The sequence below is a fragment of the Convolutriloba macropyga genome, chromosome 11, assembly GCF_964194025.1.
Source record: "Convolutriloba macropyga chromosome 11, txConMacr16.3, whole genome shotgun sequence".
NCBI classification, from domain to species: Eukaryota; Metazoa; Xenacoelomorpha; order Acoela; family Convolutidae; genus Convolutriloba; species Convolutriloba macropyga.
In genome coordinates, this window is record NC_134478.1 from 2,339,507 (window position 1) to 2,363,806 (window position 24,300).

The window sequence follows — 24,300 nt, forward strand, 5'->3', positions numbered from 1 at the left end:
TTTTCGTTTTTTCTTAGTACAAAAATTGGTTCCTATTTTGCCGATCAGTGAGCCCGTAAGGGTTTAGGAACATCGGATGCTTCCCGGGTGGGGTTTCGGAAGTTAATCTTACGAGATGAACATTCGTCTTGCAAGAATCGTGCCAGATTGACATCCAAAATTTTTTCAGAGACACCGAATTCTTGCTCCAACGTGTGGCTTACATGACTCTTTTTGGAATCAGAAGCTTCTATGAAAACGGAACTGGAATGTGGGAGGTCACTCCAGAGCAGCTCATTCAGGCCACCGGCATCATTTCAAACCCGGTAAAACGTTTCAAAATTATTCAAAATCAGAAATTTAACCCTAAAACTTGTTCAATCCTTCATAGTATTGCGCTCAAAAAGTTATTTATTATAAATGCGGGTGGCGAGGAAATTTGTGGCTACTGAGAAAATTTCGAAGTCCTAAAAATTATTTTGTTTCTAAAACATTCATATTTATAGAAAAGAATCTCAATTTCATCAAAACGGCTCGATTGGTTTCATTTTCTATTGGTTTAAAATTTAAACATTTTTTTTGAAATTATTTTAGCGTCCTATCTGTGACTCAAAATTTTTCATCTCTTTGTAGAAAGCATTCATTTTCGTTAAAACACTCACGTGCACATTTTAAAATGCCGAAAGTCTTTAGTATCAGAAATTAAAATGCCATAAATTGCTACTTAGCCAGAAGATGACCTCCGTTGACTGTCGTCATTTTAAAACGTGCATGTTTCGTGTTTTAAGCAAGGTTACGTAACCATTACTTCGAATTGCCTGGTAGATACAGAGGGATCTTTTCTGTCCCCCCCCCCCCCCCCAGTGTTTTTTATGACCCCCAGTTACAAATTATATGTTGTTATATAGCACGTTACTATGTAAGAAAATAGCACGTGCGCCTGGGGGTCATAAAAGATTTATGCTCACTAAGCTGGTTTGGGCAAACAGAATAGATCCATACAGAGAAGTAGGTTGAGTTAGATTTAAATGATATTTAAGTTTAGCATTCTCAACTATTAATGTTTTTTTTGTTTTAAAAGCGCCAGAGAGGGGAGTGAGGTGATTAATCGTCAACAAAATACTAAGAAAGCATAACAGAGCAAACTTTACATGTGAAATAGACCAAATTCCAATGGCTTGAACGGACTAAGTTCATCTTAGACGTCTATGAGAGCAGAAATAATTTAAAGCCAATTTTATTAAATCGCAAGGAAGCTAAAGTTAAAGTATGGAAAATAAAATATTGATCTCTCCCGCCACCCAGCTAATGATTTTTTGTCACATTTTCTTCAAGCTTTGAAGGGTTACATCCCCAGTTCCCAAGTTTTTAGAAAAAAAATTAGGGAATGTTTCCACTGCCCGACCTCAAATAATTAGTATCCAAAGGATTTTAATTGCTCTCAAACGAAGTTTTTAGCAATTATATTAGTCCTGTCAGTCTTTCTTTTTTTAATGCGATTTTTCGCTTGACCGATTTTTCGTCTGACGCTTTTGACTTTTCGTCCTCAAAAACGGGATAAAAAGGTAGCGCCCAGCGGGCCTTAAGTGCTCTTAGAGCCTTTCAGCTCTGTTTCAGCTCAAACTGTTTTGGAGAGTCATACTTATACTTATGGTGTGAAGGGCGGTCCTTAGAGGTTGAAGAGACCCCCCACTGTTGACCCCCCCCCCTTTTGCCCCCACCCACCCCCACCGCGCTGTTGACCCCCCCCCCCACCCAGTGTTGCCCCCTTCAATCAGCCCCGGTTGCTCCTCCTTCCTCCCCACCCCCCCCCCCCCCTCCCGTGGCCAGCTACTGACGAACAACCGCTTGCTAAAAACGCAAATTTATACTATTTTGCAGTTTTTTCAAGCTTTTTGAAAATTTTTGATATTTTTTGATTTTTATCAGCCCTAGGTGTCAAGGAACCTCCTTCAGGTTTTGAAAATATGTTACTGCGTAGTTTCTAGCGGTAATGTAATGGTTTCAACATTTTACCATCAAGAATTTTAGCATTTTTTTCGACAAAACGTGCAATTTTTTTTCAAAGTGTTTTAAATTTTTTTCCTTAATGAACCAGGGGCCAAAAAACAACCTATGGGGTTTGATAATAAGTTACTGACAAATTTTTTATGGTAATGGAAAAGTTTTTCAACTTTTTAATTTCACTAATTTTCGCAATTTTTTTTAAAACTTGCTTTTTTTCAAGAATTTTTGACATTTTTTGTCATTTTTTAGATTTTTTTCAGACTTAAGAGCCAAGGAAACTCCTCTAGGGTTTGCAATTAGGTTTATGAATAATTTTAAGATTAAATGGAATATCTTAACCTAAAAATGGAATATCTTAATCTAGATTAAATGGAATATCTTAATCTAAATGGAATATCTTAAAGGTAGCGCCCAGCGGGCCTTAAGTGCTCTTAGAGCCTTTCAGCTCTGTTTCAGCTCAAACTGTTATGGAGAGTCATACTTATACTTATGGTGTGAAGGGCGGTCCTTAGAGGTTGAAGAGACCCCCCACTGTTGACCCCCCCCCTATTGCCCCCACCCACCCCCACCGCGCTGTTGACCCCCCCACCCCAGTGTTGCCCCCTTCAATCAGCCCCGGTTGCTCCTCCTTCTTCCCCCCCCCCCCCCCCCCCCCTCCCGTGGCCAGCTACTGACGAACAACCGCTCGCTAAAAACGCAAATTTATACTATTTTGCAGTTTTTTCAAGCTTTTTGAAAATTTTTGATATTTTTTGATTTTTTATCAGCCCTAGGTGTCAAGGAACCTCCTTCAGGTTTTGAAAATATGTTACAGCGTAGTTTCTAGCGGTAATGTAATGGTTTTAACATTTTACCATCAAGAATTTTAGCATTTTTTTCGACAAAACGTGCAATTTTTTTCAAAGTGTTTTGAATTTTTTTCCTTAATCAGGTCTTGCCAGAACCAGGGGCCAAAAAACATCCTATGGGGTTTGATAATATGTTACTGACAAATTTTTTATGGTAATGGAATAGTTTTTCAACTTTTTAATTTCACTAATTTTCGCAATTTTTTTTAAAACTTGCTTTTTTTCAAGATTTTTTGACATTTTTTGTCATTTTTTAGATTTTTTTTCAGACTTTAGAGCCAAGGAACCTCCTCTAGGGTTTGCAATTAGGTTTATGAATAATTTTTAGATTAAATGGAATATCTTGCGATGTTTTAACTTTAAGATCACGAGTTTTAGCATATTTTTATTATTTTAGCCATTTTTTTTCCTATTTTTAAACATTTATAGTCATTATTCAGATTTTTTTGAGCCTAAAGGGTCAAAAAAGCCCTTGTTAAGTTTTGATAATAATTAGTTGGAAAGTTTTTGTTGGTCATGGATTAATTTTCAAATTTTTTGATATCAAGTTTTAACATTTTTTTTTAAAATTTGCAATTTTTTGTTATTTTTTGTCATTTTTTAGGTTTCTCTGGCCTCAAGGGCCGCGGAACTTCCTCTAGGGTTTGATAATATGTTACTGCATAGATTATAGATGTAATGGAATGTTCTTCAAGTATTTAATATCACGAATTTAAGCAATTTTTAAAAATATTTGCAATTCTCATGATTTTGAATTTTTCCGGCAACAGAGGCCCTGGGACCTCCTCCAAGGTTTGATTATAAAATGCTGCATAATTTGTAGAGCTAATGGGATTGTGATCAACTTTTTTTTTGACTCCAGCTTTAGTAATATTTAAAAACTTTAAAACGTTTAGTTTTAAAGTAATAAAATTTAAACTTTTCAAATTTTCGGAAAATTTTTTTGTTCCAAGCGTATGGATCATTATATGCCAGTGAAACTATTTCAGGCTTGAAACAGGGATATTGGATAGTCTCTTGAGACAACGAATTTGGTCTTAAGATATTAATGTCTTGAACTTCCGCAAGTTTTGTTAAAATTTGCTTTTTTCAAACTTTTTCAATATTTTTTGTCCTTTTCTGAGTTTAACGACCATTACTGGCCAATGAAACTTTTCAAGTCTTGGTGATGGGTTACTTGAAAGAATTTTTGAGACAAAAAAAGGTTTTGATTTTTTATTGCAGAATTCAAAACTTTTAATTTGCTTTTTTCAGTTTTTTTCTATGATTTATTTATTAACAAGGATAGAAAACTTGTTAAGTTGCAGTGTCGAATTCAATCATGGAAGATGTTCCTGTCTCCTTCTCTCTGATTCGGTTGGATCACCTTTCCTTCTCTTTCTCGTTCACGTTTTATCTCTCTCTTTCTCTCTCTCTCTCTCTCTCTCTCTTTGTTGATGCCGCACTTCAGCTGCTGTTATGTGGCGTAATGTCACAATCTATGATCCTCATTATTATTGAGTTATAGTTGAAATGTTTTTTTATCATAAATGATCTAACAGGAACTTTTAAGAAATCTTTGTTACTTGATCTCAAAAGCACATCGGCCAAGCGAAAAGCAATTTTTCGCTTGGCCGATTTTTCGGCCAAGCGGGATAATGAGGTAGTGCCCTGAGGTCACTAAACCGTGGATAGCTGTTGACGAAGCCAACCGCTCGCCGGTCGTTTGAGAGCAATTCGCCCGACGTTAGTCGGTTATTTAAATTTTAAGTACAAAAATGACATTTTTTTAGGAAATAAAGAAAATAAATGTCCAGAAGTAAAAGCATACAATCTTATCCATTATAATACCAAGCACAAAGAAACAAAGAGTTCTGTAGATTTTTTCTGACTCTTGCAAAAATATTGGGTATTCTCAAGTAAGAACAATCAGCAACAATTGATATTGAAAATGAGAGTCTGAGGATAACTGTTCACAGACTTGCATTAAAATTGGAGGCTGCGCAAATTCGGACACAATTAATCTGTGTTTGATTTACCTCACTCCAGCCCCCGAAAATACCGCATGCCGAAGGTTGTTGAAGGTAAATTTTGAACTGTTCGTGGCGTATTTGTATCGACTGAGGGCCGGTAATTTCTGAGTTTTGGATGTGACCAAAAATTGGTCGTTGTGCCCATTTTTTGTCCAATTTTTGTTGTGCCCAATTGGGATTTAAATGATAAATTTATGATAAATCAAGACGGTCAATTTTGATGAAATTTTACATTTTGGTTTTCGAGACTAACTGTTCGTTAAAGACATCAAATTGCAAAGACTTGATACGGCTTGTCTAGGAGATAATTTGTTGTTTGCAATTTGTTCCCAAACTACAGTTCCAGAATAGTTCTGAGCGGAGTATTCTTGAGCTCTGGAAAAATAAATAAATGATTTTTGAATAGATCTAACCAGGAACCAGTTATCACAGGAAGCGTTCTCTTGATGACGTCTGAAACCAACGATAAATCCAGATCCTGTTGTTGGGTTTACAACTGAAACCAGTTCACAAAAAGTTGTAGTTGCTAATGTATGGTACCAATAAAAACTGCACATCCCCTTATTGGTGTGACGTCTTGAAACAGCAAAAATGATACCCAATCAAAGAACTAAAACTTTGCAAAAAATAGTTTCAGGTTTTTGCGGTTTGAGCCGAATGCGGTGTTTTTTTGAAAACCAAAGGTCCTAATTGCTCGAAATTATTTGTTACGCTTCTTGTTGTGAATCACTTTTAAAACAAAATTCGACAATTCGCCCTGAGGTTTTGATCAACGGACTGGGAGTATTGGAATGTTTTCTGAAATTCGGTTTTCTGATCGAAAAATTTGTCAACATTTGAAGGGGCTTGCAGAAACTTTTTCTAGCGTTATACAAGGATTGTTGTCTTTTGGATGGTCTTTTGGACTCTCAGGGTTTAAAGGCAAACAGAGGCGGTTATTAAAATGGTTCTCATTATTTGGGTACAGCCACAATTGAAATTTTTGTCGTTAGAAAGAGGCTTGCTGGTTCAAATGGTGTTCAGAGCCTGACAGGTTGAAATATGACAGAAAAAGGACTTTAAGAAGAAAGTACTGCTGTTTAATAATACCGATTCGCGTGTGGCTTTGAATTAATGCCAGCAAACTTTTTTCTGTCCAGCCTGGTATTAACTGGATGGGTGAAATTTCAAAATGTTGAAAAAATTTATGTATCTTTGAAAAGAATTGAAACCACCTTCGACCTCGAATGCCACTAGCCAAAATATGACTAAGTTTTGATGATGACAGTTTTTGGTGATTAATGCTCGCGGAATGTTTAGATACCGAGCATTCAGCATGTTTCTGACGAAATAGCCAAAAATAACACAAAATTCATCCAAATAATGCGGTCATAGCTGGTCCCAAACACATCGTGAACAATTCTTCGAGAGTTAACTTTTGGTTAAACATTTTTGTAGATGCGTCTCAACCTTAGATTCACTTACTCGGCTTTTCCGTAGATTTTTTGGTTACAATTTTTTATATTTTTTTTCTGTTCAAAGAAGAATTTTTTTTCGTTTGACCCAGTTTTGGATTGTTACCCGGTTCTACAGAAACATCTTTCAGTAAAAAAATTCTGAAGAAAATGGTTTCGATTTTTATGTAATGACGCGGTCATCGTGGGTCAAAAAATCAGATTGCTTTTACGGCAAATCATCTTCAACTTCAGTGTAGTTCTACATTGAGGTAAGTAGTAGTGAAAATGCCTGTATTTTAACGGGGGGGGGGGGGGACCTGTCCCCCCGTTACAATACAGGCATGGCCTTTTTTAGGTATCCTTTTCGAAAACTTGTAAAATTTCTCGAAAATTTTGTTTCTCGAGGTCGGCAAAGACTTGTATTTTTTTTGAGAATTTGGTGTTGTGAGAGTGGTGGAACTTGTAATTTTTTTGGAAAAAAGTTGGTGCGGTGAATGAGTGAAACTTGTTAAATTTTTCGAAATTTTTCCAAATTTTCTATAAAATTCTGAATCCTTTCTCTAGTCTAATGAGACTAATGAACGACGTAAAACGTTGAGTTTCTTTCGCCTAGAAATAAAATTTCTACGTTTGCCGCCAATGCTCCGTCAAATGTAAGTTGAACCGAAATTGAGCAATTTGTAAGTTCTGGATGAATAAAATCATGAGAAGCCTGTTGCGTTGAAGTTAAATCAAAAGCTAGAATAAAGTGATTGGGATAATTTTCCAGAGTTATGCTATGCCCACCTTTGTCAAGAAAATCCAGGGCTTCCGGAGTATTGAAGTAAATGCGGTGGTTAAGAGTTGTTGAGACCGGAGTACCAACAATAGGTTGACCATTTCTATAAAAAACAATTTGGCTCAAATTAAATTTCTGGTAGTGAAAAGGATTAGTGCGATTAGTTCCGAGGTATGCTTGATTTGTTGCCATCGCAATTATCATACGTCTTACAGGTTCTTTCGAGAAAATATCCTCATGGCTCCAACTTATTATTCCAGTTGTAGCTAAAAATGTTCGTGGTAATACTTCTTTATAGCGATACACGCCAGGTGTTTTTAGTAGAATTTTCTCAATAGCCGTCAAAACAAGATCCGCTATTGTCATTTTTCTAACGTAGAGATTAGCTTCAACTATTCTAACTTTGTAATGTTTGTTTGACTCTGAAATTACAGCAAAATCTTTTGTAGATCTTCTAAATGAAATTCGCAGAGTAACACCAGTAAGTAAGAGTTTATCACAAGTTAAAATATCACTCGCCGGCTTTCCAATAAAATAGTTTTCTTGGGAATTAGCAACAAGAGCTTTTTTGGCCGCCACGTTGTCCGCGCGGCCGTCAGTGCCATCAATTTTAGCTGGCTCATCCTCGTAATAATATCCCTGACAAACTAGCCATGTGTTTTTTGCAGTCTTTCCTGTAGAAAATTCCGTTTCAATGAAAGCTTTGTGCGCATAGTTTCCGTTTGTGTTGGAAATTTTAACACCGTTAGCAGAAACAGTGCATTTTGAAAATAAAGAATGTAATGCTTTGTTGCTAATGTATGGCGCGTCTGTATTTGTAGCATCAGTTCCTGTCATTCAATCGCCGTCATTGTTTCGGGAGATTTTGCATTTAATTTCAATGAGAAGTTTTTGTAAATCTATGAAATTGTTCCTATCGCCCAAAAGTTCAAACTCAAGCATTGGACCGTCCGGGGAATATGATGGTCCAACTTTTTGAGTAAAAGCCTTGTCAAAAGTAATATGTAGAGGCTGTTTTTCAAACAAAACAAGTGTGGTGTGTGTTGCCTCTGCGGGCAGTAAATTAATATTCATTTTGAACTTTAGAAAAGAAATTTGACCGACTTCTCGTCAAAGGCTTCTTCTTACGAATGCCTTGTTTTGGTTTTTCACCGTTAGTTTTTAATTTACGCATTCTTCCTGTTTTTGATCCTCCACTTGTTTTCTTACAATTTTTTGCACAGTCGATTTTATTGCTTGTTTTGGAGACTTTTTCTTCGTAACAACCTCTACCAGCTCAGGAGCTGCTTGAACAATTAACTCACGTCCAATCTTTTTGGCTACAGGCCAAAGAAACTTTCTTACAATCGGCAAGGCAGCTCTGCCAATACCTGCTGCTAAAGCCCCAAAACCACTTCCTCGCTGGCGGTAGTGTCCTGAAAGGTATGGTGATACCGATTGCTGTTGACAGTAGGCCTCCATTTAGTCGAATATTTTAAAATTTAAAGTCAAAATAACTTTTCCTGTTCCAGCGAACGGAACTAATTGTCCGGTTTCTGACCGCAATTGAATTTCAATTGACTGAAAATTTTTTGATAGTTACTTTTCGTATTCCAAGCTGCTGAAAACAATTCTGTGTGTTGGCTCAATTTCGCATGGGCTACTATTTTTCAGGCGTTGTTTTGAATCAATGACTCGAATAAGAGGAGTTTTCGTATCACCTACGTATTGATACTCAATTATGTTTACGTAAAAAAATCAGTTGCTTCCCTGCAGAAAAATCAAAAGGATAATCACCAGCAAAAGTTTTTTCTTCGTCATCTGCCATGGTCAGATTTCCAAAAAATCCAATATGATAACCAGGCCCATCATGAATACCGTTAAAACCTAGTATGCTTGGAATTTCGTTATCCGGAAAAGTAATTTTTTCGTTTTTACCAAAAAAGAGGAATAAAACTCCGTTGATTTTGTTAAACTGATAGTCAAAATGAGGCAATCCGCTAGCTGTTTTTAAGGATCATAAAAGATGGTCACCGTTTTCATAGGACCCAATTCCAATGGTTGCTCGTTCTCCTCCGTATGGTCTGGAGACAGCATCAAATGGAGTACTTTTCTCATAAAACTTAAGGCCTTCAGAAGAAAATACCTTCAGATCGCTTTTGTTCACTTGATTTATTTTTGCCGGGAAGATAATTTCACTTAATGCAACTCGCCAATCCCCTCCAAGTTAATTTCTTCATTGAAATAATTTTTGAATGAGGACAAGGTGTTTTGAATGAGGAAAAATATTCATCGAGGCTGATGAAACTAAGTGAACCGTGAATTCATTCATGTTTTGTTATTTCACTACTATTGTCTCTAACTTTGACCAAATCTAACTCATAAAATTTTCCTTTGACTGGCTCTTGGGTTGCGTCAATGAGACTATAAGTAGGGGGATTTGTTGTAGGTATATCGTAAATCTCTAAAACTTCGTTGGTAAATGTTTGCTTGTATCCTTTTCTAAAAGGAAGATCGGCTTTTGATATTAGCACAAAGTCCCCAACGTAAATCTTTGGTCGACAAACTAGTTTTGTTGACGCATCAAAAATTAATGATATCAAGTAAGGAACGTCTTTCTTTGTCACTTTATTCGGCGCGAATTTCTTTACCCTGTTGACTCTAGAGTTAATGGTTTGTAAAAAGCTCTGCAATTGATTAATATACGAGTAAGTCCATTTTATTCTCTAAGTACTTGTATATCAAATTATTGACCGATCGTATATTTGTTTCCGCAAATGCTGATTTTTTCTCGCTGAAAGTTTTATAAACGATAATTTCATTTTTCTGACAAAGAGTGCTGAAGGAGCCCTTATATTCTGTACCAGCATCTACCCACACTTTTTTTAGATCGCTTGCTCTTTATCAATTTTTTAAACGCATATGCTGTTGTTGTGGCGTATTTTGATTTTAAGGGTTCGACTCGTAGATAACGTGAGAGACAGTCCACCGCAACCAATAAATATTTTACATCTTTGTTCTCTTTTGCTAATTTATCCACATAAGCCAAGTCTAGCGACCAAATCTCATTTATGTCGTAAGCAATAATTTTCAGTGTTAGAAATCTTTTTCTATATTTCTTATGCTTTGTGTGGGCATTTTTACCCTCTAGAAACAACTTCACTTTACTTGGTTTCAGTTTTGTGCTTTTTTGTAGATTTTTAATGCTTCCGTTTGCTGCGGGACCTTTCGCGTATTTTAACTCAAGCAATTTTTTCTCATTAGTCGAAAGACTCCCAGTCCTTCTCCTCTTGCTGAGTTCTGTCTTCCTTTGAAGTTTCGAAACCACTTCCGGCGTCTGAAGATTCCTGTGTAAGTAATTGGCTGGATTCTTTGTGCTTGCTTCTTTTTGGCGCAAAAGTTTTCTTTTTGTTTTATTGTTTGGTAACTCTTTGAGTTCGTTTCCGGATCGCAATTTTAGCATTACTGTTGATCAACAAGTCTTCTTTTATGTTTAAAGCCTCTAGAATCTTGAAATAATCTTGATTATTTATTTTTTTAGTTGGTTGCTGCAAATCATAGAGAAAATTGGGAACATTTATTCCAGTCGCTGTTCCGTCAACAATGAAATCATCATTTCCGTCGATATCATTTTTTAAAATTCTTTAGTGAGGTTAACTTTTTTCTCCGTTCTGGTATACTTTGCTGGCGCTAGCATGTTGAGATTTTGAAGAGTTTTGTCCGCATGTACTTTTGACAACTCAGTAGGATCAGTTGTTTCTCTCGTATCCAAATTTTCTTGGTTCTCTTTGTCAGTGTTTTTATTTGGTCTTATACGGTTCAAAAACGAAAAATAAGCACCTCTATGCTGAACTCTGGGATCATTTAGAATTTGTGAGGAATATGGTTGCTCCTTCATAAACTGATTTTTGGGAATCAAAATAAACTCTTCAGCAGTTGACGTTGCTTAACTCAAATGGATGTAACAAAATTTAATAATGAGTTGAATCAGTTCCAAACCGGTTTTTGTTAGTAAAACTGCTCGTCGTTTATCCCTTGATGAATTTTTCTTGAGAACATCTTCAAATATGTGTCTGTAATTTTCCAGGTCTCTTACTTTCACTCTAACATGGCCCAGTAAAACATTGTGAAGACTTTCACACAAAACCAGTATAGCATCACTATCACAACTACGCAAATTTTTCCTTAGCTGTTTTGGCTGTAAATGTACCATTTGCTTCAGTATAGATAATTTTTTCTCTTTCATTGTTTAGAGGAGTTGTTTCTGCTTTATCAGATTGAAGATAGAGAACCGAAGGACCTGGCTCAGTAAAATTTGAAGAGTATCGTAAACATTCAGAAGTTTTTGGATCAAGATCGATAAGCAAATGCCCAAACGGTTCTTTCGTTGCCAATTGATAGCAGTACTTTAAAAATTTAACAAGGTTCAACTGTTTGCCTAAAAATTCGACTTGTTGAATATCGCGAGCTGATTTGAACAAAATGATGTGTGTTGTGTTCAAGTCTATTGTAGGAGACCACTTGCTCTGTTGATAAAGGTTGTGCTTTATATAAAAAACACTAATGTTTTTGTGACGCCCTGCAGTGGCCAATTTAACAAATTCTTTGTCATTATGACAGTTTAACAAATTCTTTGTCATTATGACAATTTTGGATAAAATGTACTTCCAATCAACATTTTGAAAAAAAAACTCTGTTTTGCCACAACTTGAAGGCCCTACAACGGCCATGAAGACTCTATCTTGCGTAGATATAATTTTATTCATAGTCTTGGATTTGGTAAAATGCAACCAACTAAACTAGACAATATTGATATCCAAACTGAAGTTTCTTCACAATTTGGTTTTAAAATGGTTAATTTAACAATACAAATCGATATCAGCAGTAAAATAACAAACATTTGAACGAAAAATACAACTTCTGACCGTGGCAACGTTGTTTGATTGCAAAATTTCCATGAAGATTTAATGCTACTTTCTTTTTCAAAAAAAACTTTCTTCTACAACAGCGTCAACTTGATCAACTGTTACTCCCTCCATCTCGAGACAAAATAAATTTTTTATAAAATGTATTGGGAAAAAAATCACTTTACATAAAACAATTCATAGCAATTGATCTCAGTTAGAAAGTCTTTCATATGAACCATAAAGCACTCCGAGAGTCTCTCAGTTTTGTCATAATGAACAATTTTGTGTACCCTTTCTTCCTTCACCAAGTGTTGAATCTTTTTTGGCAGTGAAGGATCGTTCTTGTCAATTTCTTCACCAACCGGGTGTTTCGACATCAGTAAGGGTCTCGGAGGACAGACTCTGGGTTGAGTTTCTGACATTCTGCTTTCTCCACTGAAGAAAAGGTTCAATATAATATACTAAATGAGTAAATGAGCGAATTTCGTCCTCAGTCAGCAACAATTAAACTTTTCTCTGTAAAAACTGGTTTCCGGTTTTTATTGTTTTGTCTTTGGAAATTGAAAGACTCATATTCCCGTCCCCCGTAATCAAGGCGCAAATGGTTGAACTCGGTGACAAGGGTGCTTCCACCTTCGTCAATTTCTCTCTCATTTGTTAACAAGTTGAAATAGAATATGGCTTTTTCTTTTGCACAATGTTTGTTGAAAATGATTTTGCCCTTTGAATGATTTTGACAGTTTTGTCTAAAATAGTTCAAAGATATGGAAGGACACGCAAGTGAGTTCAGATCAATGATAGAGCACTCAAGCAAATCTGACAAAAAGTTTACTTTTTCCTCTACCTTAGCGTAGAATATTGCACCCGGATTCCTCAAGCGAACGCTTTGAATTATTTGTGTAAGATAAATATAAGGATAGTTTCCTGTGTCCCACTCAATACCGTGCAAATTTCTAGTCAACCAACGGAAAGATTTTATTTAATGAGTTGTTAACTCACTATAACTTGTTGGAGGTAAAAATGACACGCAGTCAAGATAGTCGTCGGTGCAAACACCAAGTTCTTTAACAACAAATTTTTCTTTTCTGTGACGAAAACCTTCAACGTCTAACACAACTGTTTTGCTACTCAGCATTCCAATAAATGAAAAATTTACGGATGAAAAACCTTTATTTATAAGCAAAACAATATTCCTGACAAATGTCCGCTAAAACAGTTGCTGCTTTTCCACGGAAGCATATAAGAGTAGCCAGGTCCTTGGTTATAGATTTCGTATATGAAACCACCTGCGTCGTGTAAAATAGCGTGCAAACGTTAAACTTTTGAGATTTTCAAGTATTTATCTACTGAAGAATTGTCTATGCCGATAATACCACCGTAGGGCCTCAATTTTAGCGCTATATCAAAATCAAACCCTTCAATTTCACTAAAATTTGCACTTGTAGCCAGAAAAAATTTTAACCTTACACTGTTGTTTGGGTATAGTGATGAAACCGATAAATAATTTTCGTGGATCTTGTTCAAACAGTTTCAGCATACAATTCGTTTTTCAAGACGCATACCTTCTTTTCGCTAGCCTGGCTGCGCAACAAAATGATTGGGAATATAAGAAAATGGATTATTGGCCATTGAGTCGCGAAAACAGTTTATTAACAACAGACAAATGGGATTTGATTTATTAAGCACATACTTAACCTTGATCAATTAAAAGCAAATTCCTTTGAAACTGTTTCAAGATAAGGAAGCAGTAAAAAAATTTCCTAGCATATGCTGGTCTTAGTGTGTATGTATCCTCATAAATAATTTACACAATACACTAGTAACCGCACAAACACACAAACACACAGAATGTATACAAAAATGTTAACGTTATACTTTTGATTACCATTGATAAGAAAATATTGAATACGTTCGAGTGCTATGCAGACACGAAAGGTAGCGTAAAAGCAGTGAGGTAAAGTTTTGTTCCAAAACTTAATAAACCTGCGAGTGTAACAAAACACTATTGCGAGAACGCATGTTAAGTCCCAGACATTAACAAACCTTAAAGCCTTAAATATCTTCTGATCTACATGGCATTCTTCAGATCAACGCTGTTTGGTATTTGAACAACATACTGCTTTCATTAATTGCTCTAGATAAGAAAGTAAAAAAATCGGGTGTGTACAGCTAGCACGGAAAGATTGGAAACGATAAAACGAATAGTATACTAAGGTTCAAATAAAATACAAGGATTTGAGTGTAATGAACTTATGTGTAATAGCTACTTGAGTTACCTTTTACAAGAAAAACGGAAGGAATTGATTGAACACGCCTTAGTTTAGAATTTTCGCTTCAACTTTCATTTGCTCAATTCCAATTTTTTTTAGCAGAACTCTTCCTGAATTTTGACAACAGATTCCTATTGTTCAATTCGATTACCAAAATCCTGCTATAATCAAAGAAATAATTCTAATATCTCCACTAGCCATCATTCTAAAGGCGGAATCGACGCCTGACAGCCGAACAATTGCTTATGAGACTTACAGAAAACAGACTGTTATCATTGTACAGCAGGACTATCAGTTAGATGAGTGGGTTACAGTAAATCACATGGCTGTGCCTATTGTGATTTTTGATTTTATTCAGTCATTTCGATTTGAGAAAGGCCTTATGAAAGGAGCTCAATACTTGCTGGATTTTGTAGCTTCTTATGTCAGAGAGTTTGTATTTGACCCAGACACATTGGACGAGGGAGTGCAAAAATTTTTTTACGATTATGACGTGAAAGAAATCCCGCTGTATGAAAATCAAGAGGGCTACCGAGAGATCTTGAATTGGTTGAAAGCGTTTGGTAAATAAAACCAGATATTGAGAGCCCAGAAACTTTTAGCGAACCACCAACACCTGCCAAGGTTCATGACACAATTGTCTATACACCTGAAAACAAACCTGAAAACAAACCAGATGATGTTTCGAGCAGTGGAAGCCTTTCGACTCCACCTGTGAGCAAGTGTTTTGCACCAAAGAAACGAAGAATCGATCTCAATAATGAAAACTAAATCAAACTTATTCCTTTGTTGATATTGTTTGTTGAGTGTGTGACATTCTTTTGTGAAGCTGACTTTATAAATTTTGGCTATTTTATAATTGAATTCTCAGATCATTCAGCTTATTTCAAGTATCAAATTTTTGCAAAAAAAGCACTTCATATTATTCGTGGAAAAAGTCACTATTATCGTGAAAGGAAAATTTTTCAGTCGTAACTTCGTTTCCGTTGTGGACAAGAACTAAAATCTTAATGGTATCAACACGCTGTAAGAGGAATTTAAAAAGTGCGGCTTGCTTTGAATTGAATCGCAAAGAAAATGCAATACCAATAAAACTATTTAAAACCAATTTTTAACACTTGGGCTTTACATTGTCGATTGCACAGATATGCTAAAATTAGAACTCAAATTCAAACTCAGCCTATTTGCCACACCCAAGTTTTGTCTAATATTTAGTGAAGTCATTCATGAACAGTTCAAAGAGGTCTTCATAGATACATAAATGTGTTAATCGCCGGCAAAATTGTCCAAATCATGCCCTTTTTGTTCCTAATCTCTCACACTTTTTTATCCACAATTTCGACACAAACATTTGAAATGACCTTGTACACTGAATACTGTACAATTTGACGTCAGCTTTTTTAGCCGACTGTTCTTTTGGAACATTTGGTTCGCAAAATAGTTATTGTTTTAAATAAAAACATAAAAACTAACAAAAAAAACAAATAATCAGCACCCAGTTAATCACTATTATTTGTTTCGCCAAGTTGTTAAAAAGACAATGTTGCATCTCAACTAAGAAACATTACTTTATTCTACATTCTTCGGCCAAGAAACGTCAATTTTTTCACTTTTTTGTCAACAAAATGCCGAAAATTACAAAAATTCATTAAGAAAAACATGCAGACAACACCCAATAACTCATTATTAACTGTTCGAGCGAACTTTCACATTATAAAGCTTTGTTGCCCACTCCCTTATAACTAGCATAGAACATTTAATTCTACATTCTTACCTCAAAAATTAACAATTTCTGAATATTTTTGGCCTTTTTTCATAAAAAAATACGAAAAATGTAGTTACAAAATGTAAATAATATTTAATTTAAACCCGATTCCTTGACAGTATTTCTCGTACCATATTTTAACAGTTTTTAAATTGTATAAAAATGCTTATTGGCGGCGAAAAACAATTTTTTTTTACTTTTTTACTACCAAAAAACAGCAATTTTTGCACTTTTTTTACAAAATTTTGTCTGTTTTTGACGCAAAATGGATTCAAAAATAAAGCTTAAGCGCTCCACTCAAACATTTTTCAATCCGTAATTTTATCAAAAATCAATTGGCCCAATATCAAGCGTTTGCCGACACAGCAATAGAGCGATAAAATCACTTTTTTGTTAGATTTTCAGACAAATTTTAAACCACAATTTCTTCTGTTTTTCAGTCAATTTTCACGATATTTTGTCCCCCATTCATTCTCATGCGCTATTTTCAGTTCGAAACTGTACTTGAAAATTCTCTCAAGGCTTGAAATTCAACAAACTTCCAATTTCAATACTTCGCACTTGCTTGTTAATTCAAACACATGGGCAATAAAACCCATAAAATTAATACCACTTGTGCGGTCTCAGACTCGCAAAACAATTAAATTTCTTACATTGGAACGAAAATTTATCAAATTTACACTATCTTTTTCTTCCCTTACCTGAGTATTCCATCAGGTTGGTCACTTTCGCTTTTCAGTCCTTCATTAGTCTCATTAGACTAGAAAAAGGATTCAGAATTTTATAGAAAATTTGGAAAAATTTCGAAAAATTTTACAAGTTTCACTCATTCACCGCACCAACTTTTTTCCAAAAAATTTACAAGTTCCACCACTCTCACAACAACAAATTCACAAAAAACTACAAGTCTTTGCCAACCTCGAGAAACAAAATTTTCGCAAAATTTTCGAAAACTTTTCGAAAAATTTTACAAGTTTCACTCATTCACCCCACCAAAATTTTTTTCCAAAAATTTTACAAGTTCCACCACTCTCACAACACCAAATTCTCAAAAAAAATTACAAGTCTTTGCCAACCTCGAGAAACAAAATTTTCGCAAAATTTTCGAAAACTTTTCGAAAAATTTTACAAGTTTCACTCATTCACCCCACCAAAATTTTTTTCCAAAAATTTTACAAGTTCCACCACTCTCACAACACCAAATTCTCAAAAAAAATTACAAGTCTTTGCCAACCTCGAGAAACAAAATTTTCGTGAAATTTTACAAGTTTTCGAAAAGGATACCTAAAAATGCCCATGCCTGTATTGTAACGGCGGGACAGGTCCCCCCGTTAAAATACAGGCATTTTCACTACTACTGAGGTATCATCGGCAAAAAATTCATACCAAGGGAAAAAAAGTAAAATAAGAAAAGACTTCCATTTTTGAATTCTGGTTCCAATTCTAGTGGAACCCATATACTTTAATTTAAGAGGAATTAAAAATACCTAATCCACGTTGCCTGAATTGGATTTGAAGAAAAAATCGAAACAACGATTAGCTTATCCGCAAAACACGTTTCAGGCGGAGCTGCTGAGGACGAATTTGTAAACAAATTTTACTGTAGCTACTCTTGTTTTCTTTTGTTCCTTGGACAAATTCCTCCTCTCTCTCTCTCTCTCTCTCTCTCTCTCTCTCTCTCTATCTATCTATCTCTCTCTCTCTCTCTCTCTCTCTCTCTCTCTCTCTCTCTCTCTCTCTCTCGCTCTCGCTCTCGCTCTCGCTCTCTCTCTCTCTCTCTCTCTCTCTCTCTCTTTCTTTCTCTCTCTCTCTCTCTCTCTCTCTCTCTTTCTCTCTCTCTCTCTTTCTCTCTCTCGCTCTCACTCTCTCTCTCTCTCTCTCTCTCTCTCTCTCTCTCTCTCTCTCTAGTGGCCAAAAACCAACAAAAAGGACCGAACTTAATTTTTGGTCCAATTTTATTAATGAATTATGTTGGGATGGGGAATGTATTTAGGACAATTTTGATTGTGTACTATTAAAGTAAAATTAATTTTGATTCGTTTTGTTTCGCTTGTTTTGTTGGTATAAAAGGTTTTGAGAAGTCGAATACTTCCGTCATGTTTTGAAAACGATTGTTTTTGTTTTGCCGGCTTTTCTTCTCGAAATCGATTGAAAGTCCACTTGTCCTTGACAATTTTGTTGTTTCGTAAATGTTGGTAGACATTCGTGGACTAGTCTCCTGCGAATTTGGTTGATAAAATTTTAAAGATTCTCCCTGGACTTCTAGTTGGCTGACGTTGTTGAGGGGATGACGCCAATTGGAAGATATTTTCAAACACGCTGTATCGAAAAATGGTTCAACGGCAAAGATTCTTCGTTTTCTAAGGCATTGTTTTCAATAATTCTTTGTTTTGTAATGAACCTTGCGTGAATCATAGCCCCTGTTGTGAACATGATTAAGGAGAACACGTCAGCTGCGAATCTCATTGATCATAAAATGATCACCGGTTAACGCTTGACGATCTGGATCAATCTACCAAGAGTCACCATGTTGAGGGCCATGAATTTGATTGGAGTGCTCTTTGCTGCTCTGTGCCGCACGATCTTTGCTTATTTTGTCTGTGTCAAGATCCTTCAGGCACTTTTTCACTTTTTGCGTTCTGACTTGGCACTCACAAACGTCTTGTCGGTTCCACGGACCGGCATCGGCACGGAATGAGGTGGCGATAAGCGTTTGAAAAAGTATCAGTATTCAAATATTTGGCAGTTTTCCAAATGAATGGCTTGCGTTGCCAGACAAATAAGGAATAGGGCGTAATTTTTTTCTGACGCTTAATTTTCCCTCTTCAGTTTGGCAGGGGCTTAAAATTTCTAGTCAGTAGTTCTAGTCACTATTTAAGGCTAAAACCATTATTAATTGCCGACTTTATGTTTGATTTGTTTGAAACCAAACAAAATTGTCACCATATGCAGCAATCTTATTGTAGAATAACAGAAAACACATTGTGTCGAGAAAGACTAAAAAACTATCATCTTCCATAACAAAAAATTTTTGGTAGTTTGACTTGTTTTCAAATTAATTTTGATGAGCATGTACAAGAGTAAATAAAAGATCAAGTAAAACTGAACGAAAAAAATCATGAGTAGCAAATTCTTAATACCAGATTGTTAATTTTTATCGAATAAAAAAGTAAATCAGATGATTCGACCAGCTTCGAGTTTTTCCCCTTAACTAGATATATTTATTACTATATACATTTTATGTATCATTATTTACAAATCAATTGGATTAAAAAATTGTAATGTACAGTATATGGTGAAAATTTATCAAAAATATATTATTTGTGAAAAGGAACAAAATATAATGCCATCCAGCCGCAATATTGTCGCTTTCACCACCTTCTGAAAACAATTTGTATTTTTTGCAAATGAGTAAGGATTTTAATTGTATTGGAAAAGAATTATAATTTTCCCATTTTTTACTATGAGTTAATTGAAGCATAATATTGGACACATTTTTCTTAAATGCAAACAGAAGTCTCTGAGTTTTTATTTTTTTATCTGTAAAAAAAATCTGAGCAAACAAGGAACAACCAACCAGTTCGTTTACTTAAAATTCAACTTGATTTAATATACAGTCTACAGATTTTCGGATAATCGAAAATAAAAATTGCGAATTTTTTGTTCATTCACTAAAGTCTTTATAGAGTGATCCGATTTTTCACTTTTAAATAGAAACAAGGCGGCTTGCTAATGTGCGTTTTCTTCAGACCCGAGCTCATCTACATATTTGACTTAATTGTCAACCAAATGAAGAAATAACAAAAATAGATGTTTGAGTTTAAAACAACCGTTACACAACCTATCTAATAGTTGAATTACATAACGCCATGCCTCATTACAGTGCCAATGACATCTGACATTAACAGACTGCGATAAAAAAAAACAAACAACAAAATTAGCAAAAACGAAAACTTCACGGCCAAAACTGAAAAACTAAATTTAAAAGCACATAGTAACAGCGTCAAAATGCAGTCACATAAAACCTTAACTACTCAAATTTATTTTCTCCTAACTGTGGATGGAAAGTTTTCTTAATGAGACTATGTAGCAAGTCAACAAATATAACGATCAATGAGGTGCAATTCAAAAATTAATCAACATTTTTTAAACCAAGAAATTTCAAAAGTCTTAAAAATAATTGGATTTTATTTAGATAATCTTTGATAAATTACAAAAAAGTTATTAAAAAACCCAAAAAGAACTTTTTTTATGTAGAATAAGCCATAGAAAACCATTGGGATTTGTTACTACGCGATTATTCTGAAAGAAGAGAAAAAGAAACGCAAAAAATTACCACTCTAAAAACGTTTATAAAAACGCATATTGTCCAACAATTAAAGCATCGGTGATAAGTAATATCAGTAGATATGTTCTTTTCGAAACACAAAAAATTGGATGTGAACTTTCATTGATGGAAATAAGTTATATTTTGACAAAAAGAACAACAAAAACTGAAAAGTTTGAAAAATATTCAAAAATGTACATCATAAGCTCTAAGACTAAAGGCTACGAACTGACTGCTTCGAGTAACATCATTAACTCAATCCTCAATTACAAGTTTAAGAGACTTGTCAGCAATTTACGGCTACATAAGGACAAAAAACAGGCAAAAACAACAATTTCAAGAAAAAAATTGTCGAAGTCATTTCAAGAAAAAAAAGACAGAAAAGTGTCGAAGGCATTAAAAAATGAATTTTTTAATTGTGAAATTAATTTGAATTTTTTTAATAATGTTCAATGTTTTAGCATTTTTGGGATTCTTTTTTATCAATATAATTTCAAAAAAATCAAACATGAACAAATACATTAGAGCCTAGAAACTTTTGAGAAAACTCGTAGTATCAACGCCATTAAATTCATAAGCTATCAACGGAATCCACTAAATACGAGAAATTGTGCCTCCATGGGACAACAAGTTTGTTTGTCATTCATATTTGATCAATAATATTTTACAATAAGTTAGTGACGATGAAAACAACAACAAAGACAGGCAAAAGCTAAAAATTCATTGGAAATGTGCCAGAAGAAAGTGCTGAAGAAGTTTTAATCATAAGCTCTTCTCTGACAAATTTATCTATGATCCGTTGAACGTCTTCCCTAAATCAATGGGAACCAGCAGTAATAGGATAATGTGATAAGGTTTCGAAAGGATCCAAAAATAAGAAAAACTACCCAAAAATTAAAAAAAAATTATGAAAACTAGTGGCATTGAAGTTTTGAAACTAATAGGTAGAAAATAAAGCCGCGAACCAGATTATTTTTGGATAGAATAGAAATAAAAAAGATGTTGTAAGTAATAAAGCTGACTAACCGTTCACAAAAAAGCTTAGGATTGGTTAATGTTCGAAAAAAAATTCGAAAAACTATTTTTAAAGTCTTAACAGCCTTTAAACTCAAAAGCTTTCAACGGAGGTCAATAACTACGCTCAGATATAACACAATGGCGGGAAAAATAATTATCATGCATAGATAATCAATAAGACATCACAATAAGTCTTAAGACTATGAAAACAACAACAAAAACACGCGAAAACCAAAGTTCAGTAGAAAAATGCGAGAAGAAAATTTCGATGCCGTTTAAATCAATAATTTTATAGTTTTTCTCTGAAAACTTTATCTGTGATCCACTGAATGTCTTCTTTTAGCCAATGGCATTAGAATATTATTTGGATAAAGTGTATAATATTTGGATAATTTGAAAAGAGTTCAAAAGTAACCAATAATACGAAAATATCATTTTTTTTTAAATTTTGAATTCTTTTGTCACTGAATTGAATAAACGAATAGTAAGAAAATAAAACCGCTAACGAGATTAATTTTAGTCGCAGTAGAAAGCAAATGGGTTCTCTCAAAAGTGAGACTGACTAACAATTCACGAAATGATTGGTTAATGTTCAAGAAAAATTTCGAAAAATTTTCTTTAAAAGCTTAACAGCCATTAAATTCAATAGATTTCGACGGAAGTCAATAAATACCCTCAAATATGCCCCAATGAGAGTATAGGGATTTTTTTCATGCATAAATGATCAATATGACATCACAGCAAGTCTTATGACTATGAAAACAACAACAACAAAAACAGGCCAAAAACTGAAAATTAACTAAGTGCGAGAAGAAAAGGTCCGAGCCATTTAAACCGCCAGACTTTCTCTGAAAACTTTATCTGTGATCCCGTGAAAGTTTTATTTATGCCAATAGGAGCTGTCATTTTTAGGATAATGCGATAAGATTTCAAAAGTAACGAATAATACGGAAATATTCAAAAAAAATTTAAAATTTTTTGAAATCTTTTGGTCTTGAAGTTACATAACTAAAAATTAGAAGATAAAACTGCTAGCCAGATGAATATTAATTACAGCAGCATGGAGGAGGGTGATGTCATCGCAGATACTGACTTACAGTTCACGATAATAAGTTTACGATTGGTTAATACTCCTGAAAACTTCTCGAAAAATAATTTTTAAAGACTTAACAGCTATTAGCTGTCCTCTCAAAGCACTAGATATGTTCACTTAAATCTTGCACTGTTAGTCAATGAGTCCATGCCATAAGACTCCAAAATATTAGGAGTTCTGGAGTTAGGAATTTTTTCTTAAATTTTTCCTTAGGAATTTTTCCTATTAGGAATTTTTCCTTAAAAATTTCAAAAAGTATTTTAAAATTCCTTTTAAAATTAAGAATACTCAGAGTCGAAACCAAAAAAAACATGAGCAATTCCTTGAAAACAATTTTTTTTGATCATTGGGCTTCATTTGACTGTAAAGGAAGTTTGTTACTAACGAAACCCCGATATGAAAAGTGACTTTTCTCTAGGTGACTTAAAAAAGCAAAAAAAGTAGAAAATTTTTATAAAGAAGAGCTCTCAAATAGAATTCAAATTTTTTTGATGTTGAACCTCCCTATGAGACCAGAACTAGTCTGTTTTAACGTTTTTAGTCTATTAGGAACACATAATTGGTTCACTTTTGGCAAGAAAATTAAGTTTGAAAAACAATTTTTTTAAGGAAAAATCTTAATTCGAAGAAAAATCACACTAAAAGTGAACAAATACCCCGTGTTCACGCAAAACTTCAATCCTCGATAATTCCTTGAAAAAATCGAAAATCAAAAAAATCTTTTTAATTTTGAATTCTACGCTGGACCAGCTTTTCAATGATACTACTCACATTTGCGATGAATATATCCGTCGGCCAAAATTGACTGAACAAAAAAAACCATTTGAGTATATAGTTCCTCCCCCACAAGTGGGGTCGGAACAATAATCTTTGATTCAATTAGTGGCGTTGATAAAATAAATACAATCAAATTGTAAGTGAAGCATAAACAGAAGCTTGGCGGAAATAGAAATATTTGAAAGTGGACTATCTTGATCTAATTTGGTTCTTCGGTTACTTCGGTCACCTTGATGAAAATATTTGAGTGTTTTTTTGTTTAAAAACTTTCGGTTCAGACAATTATTTTGATGTCCTGACTGTTTTCAATTTCCCTAAAAATTTTGTCATTTTTTTCTAGAATATTTCACAATCAAATTGAAATACGTTTTGAATCTCTGTATTACTTTTTTTATAATCCTCACATTTACGGTTATATCACATCGATAGTTTTTTTCCTATTTATGGAACTCTTTGTAATTTTTATCAGGCTTTGAAATTCAAGGAAAAAAGTTGATTTAATAACTTGTTCAAACTGTCCATCTGAGAAAATACAGAGGTCACTTGTGGTCAAATTTTTGTTGCAACGCTATACTCAATGATATGCAATCTGATCTAAAATTGATCATTGGATCTACATTTTTTGTTTTCATCAAAGTGTCTGAAAACAGAATAAGTTTTTGAAAGTGGACAGTTCTAACATGCTTTTGTTACATTAAAATTCGCATGTACCTCAAATGTTACCTCATAAAAATCTACCATGTTTTATGCTGTTATTAGAAAGTTTTCTTGATTGTCTTACTTTGAAAAATGTCTCTTGACAAAAAATGGTTTTTATTTAAATTCTTTTGTAGTAATTGAAATTTTTATAAGAGTTTGAGGCATAAATGCTGGAAAATTTTCGGTCACAAAAGTTTTCGGCCCACCCGCCTTTTTGTTTTCTTATTTGAAACGATGAGAGGAGATTTTTAAGCCCCCGTCTCGGGGTCGAATTTATGAAAAAATAGAATTTGGGAAAAAGTTTTCAAGTGCCCAAATTGTATGGTCGAGCACCCGTAGTTTTAGTTAGTTTTAGTAAGACTAGTGGTCTCTGATCGGTTTTAACTACGGTCTTTTCATAGCCATC

General features: G+C 34.4%; 2 protein-coding genes across 2 annotated transcripts in view; one reads left to right on the forward strand and one right to left on the reverse strand.

The window, feature by feature from the left end:
• Positions 1-24,300, reverse strand: part of LOC142349863 (proteasome subunit alpha type-6-like) — a 237,184-nt gene that overhangs the window by 171,050 nt on the left and 41,834 nt on the right. The gene's annotated exons all lie outside the window — the stretch shown is intronic.
• The window catches only part of LOC142349862 (uncharacterized), a 120,221-nt gene that overhangs the window by 15,219 nt on the left and 80,702 nt on the right, over positions 1-24,300 (forward strand). The window contains exon 3 of the mRNA XM_075401682.1: positions 170-305. Coding sequence (XP_075257797.1) covers positions 170-305 — 136 coding nt within the window. The remainder of the gene's footprint in view (positions 1-169; positions 306-24,300) is intronic.